General features: G+C 40.5%; 1 protein-coding gene across 1 annotated transcript; it reads right to left on the minus strand.

Annotated features, from left to right (window-relative positions):
- LOC101643254 (olfactory receptor 7A17-like) lies at positions 1-918 on the minus strand. Its single transcript, XM_004715479.1, has one exon. The coding sequence runs from the start codon at positions 916-918 to the stop codon at positions 1-3; it is 918 nt and encodes a 305-aa protein (XP_004715536.1).
- Positions 919-2,662: the final 1,744 nt, after the last annotated feature.

Here is a 2,662-nt window from a genome sequence, read left to right on the forward strand (position 1 = left end):
TCAGCTGAAAAGTGTTCTTAGGGCCTTCTTTATGTCTTTATTTCTAAGACTGTAGATAAAGGGATTCAGCATGGGCGTGGCTACAGTGTACATCACTGAGGCTATTGCACTGGCTCTGGAGTTTTCTGTAGCAGCAGAACTGAGATAAACCCCAAGACCTGTGCCATAGAACAAGGAAACCACGGAGAGGTGAGACCCACACGTAGAAAAGGCTTTATAGTTGCCCCCAGCTGATGAAATTTTCAAGATGGAGGACACAATCTTCATGTAAGAGAAAAGGATCCCAGTGAGTGGAATAACACTGAAAAGTCCAAATGTTAAATACATGACTAAGTCATTGAGGAAAGTGTCAGAACAAGCAAGTTGGATGCCCTGATTAGGTTCACACAAAAAATGGGAGATTTTCAATTCTGTACAAAAAGAGAGTCGCAAAACTAATAAACCATTTAATAGAGAGTCCAGAACTGTCAACACCCAGCAAGCCAGAAGCAGGAGGCCACAGAATCTTGGGCTCATGATGACCGTGTAGTGCAGTGAGTGACAGATGGTCACAAACCGGTCATAGGCCATCACTGTCAACAGGAAGTTGTCTAAGCACCCAAAAAGAATGAAAAAATACATCTGGGTGATGCACTCTTCATAAGTAATAAAGTTCTGCATCTGGATATTCATCAGCAGCTTTGAGACAGTGGTGGAGGTGAAACAGATGTCAGAGAAGGAGAGGTTGGAGAGGAAGAAGTACATGGGTGTGTGGAGGTGGGAGTCTGTGGTGATGGCCAGGATGATGAGCAGGTTCCCAGTGAAGGTGAACAGGTACATGGAGAGGAACAGTCCAAAGAGGAGGGGCTGCAGCTCTGCCTCTTCAGAAAGCCCCAGAAGGATCAATTCTGGAATCTCAGTGTGGTTTCCTGGTTCCATGCAGTGATGAAACTACTTGGAGAGAGAAAAGAGGATTGCCAACTATGCCATTCGCTGTGAACAACGGTTTAAGGCATATGCTGTCATTTATAATTTAAATAATTAATTAATTAATCCCTATTCACATCTGTGTATCTCATCTTCTTGAATCTGATGTGCTCAATATTCTCTTTGATGCAGAAGGTGTCTAGCTGTCCTGTCTTCTAATACCACTTTCCCCCTAAAACATTATATTTCTCTACAAATTCCTTAAGACTTTCATTGTTCATTCAACAAATGTATTTGACCAATTATTTTATGCCTAGTATTCTTTAAGAATTGTGGAAACCTCAGTGGAAAAAGAAAAATTCTTACCCCTATTTGATGTGAATAACATAAGATGCAACTATTGGCTCTTCCCTTACAGAGGTAGAAAGAATGATGGAGTTTGAAAGTCGCAAGGAAACAATTGGTCCAATGGACACATGGAGCATGCAAACAGCAGTCATGCCTGGAACAGAAGTCTCCTCCATGTACCAATAATCAACTATGTAAGTTCAAGGGGGCAGCACTTGCCCAGGGACAAAATTCAGAGGGTTATGAAGGAAGGAGGAACAGAAACAGGAAACACAAAGAGGCAGCGGGATAAGCTGTGGTCCATTGGTGAATTCCAATAGATGAGTTAAATCCGAATGTGTGTGATTTCTTGAATATTGGTTCAATTCTGTAAATCACTTAATTCACAGTAAGATGTAAGCAATTTAAAGATTAAAAAGAAATGCTTCTTAGTATAATTACTTCTGATAAAGAGGCTTACAGTAGGAAATCTGAAGGCAGTTAGGATGCTAGTCATGAGAAGAACACTTTACGCAGAGTTAGAGGTGTGCTACCCCCCTGACACAGGAGCATTCCTCACCCCCTCTGACCACAAGGTTGATGGTGTAAGTGATGTGCAAAAGGAATATGGATTGAAGTTGTAGTGAAAAGTTGTGGGAATATGAGATCAGATGGTTATGAGGTAATAAGAGACTCCATGATAAAAAACTTAAACATAATTTATTATTTTTACATGTATTATTGTAACACACCACATTATATCATATCCCATTGTATTATACTTAGCAGCTAATGGTGCAAATGCATTGGCACTTGAATGCTAGGTATAAGTCTGGCATTTACAGTCAACACGGAGGAATCTAAAGGCAAGCCTGGTGATCTGCTTCCCAAAGGTCACAGCCTTGAAAATCCCAAAGCCCAGTTCTACTCTGCACGTGTGGGTTCATCCAGAGTTGGAGTTGACTTGGTGACAGCTGACAGCACCAATATTGTTATGTGACACAATGTAGTGTTATTTGTATACACTAATATAATGTACATAAATGGTATATAATTCAGCCTTTCACAAAAGTTACTCTTCCCTCAATGTCTAATGGTATAGTATTTCCCTTTTTGGACTGTAGATGGCAGCTTAAGGTGTCTGCTCAACTTGTATCTCATTTACTGGTAACTGCTCCTACTCTCGCCATATTAATCCATGAAGGTGTATTATGCCCCTGAGGCTGAGCCATTTCAACAACAAAAAAAGCACTAACAATAAAAAAAAAAAGTCCATTTCAGTCTCCTATGAGAACTGAGTATAAGAGTCAATAATCCAAAACCAATTCTTTGAGTCTTTCAAAGACCAGTAATCCCTTGAGCTGAGATTTTATTTGAGACAATCTTCTGCCATGTGGTAGAAAGCCAGTCTACTCAGAGGAAGGGAGGA

The sequence above is a fragment of the Echinops telfairi genome, unplaced genomic scaffold (genome assembly GCF_000313985.2).
Source record: "Echinops telfairi isolate 266 unplaced genomic scaffold, ASM31398v2 ScPeMD7_30;HRSCAF=105, whole genome shotgun sequence".
Lineage (NCBI taxonomy): Eukaryota > Metazoa > Chordata > Mammalia > Afrosoricida > Tenrecidae > Echinops > Echinops telfairi.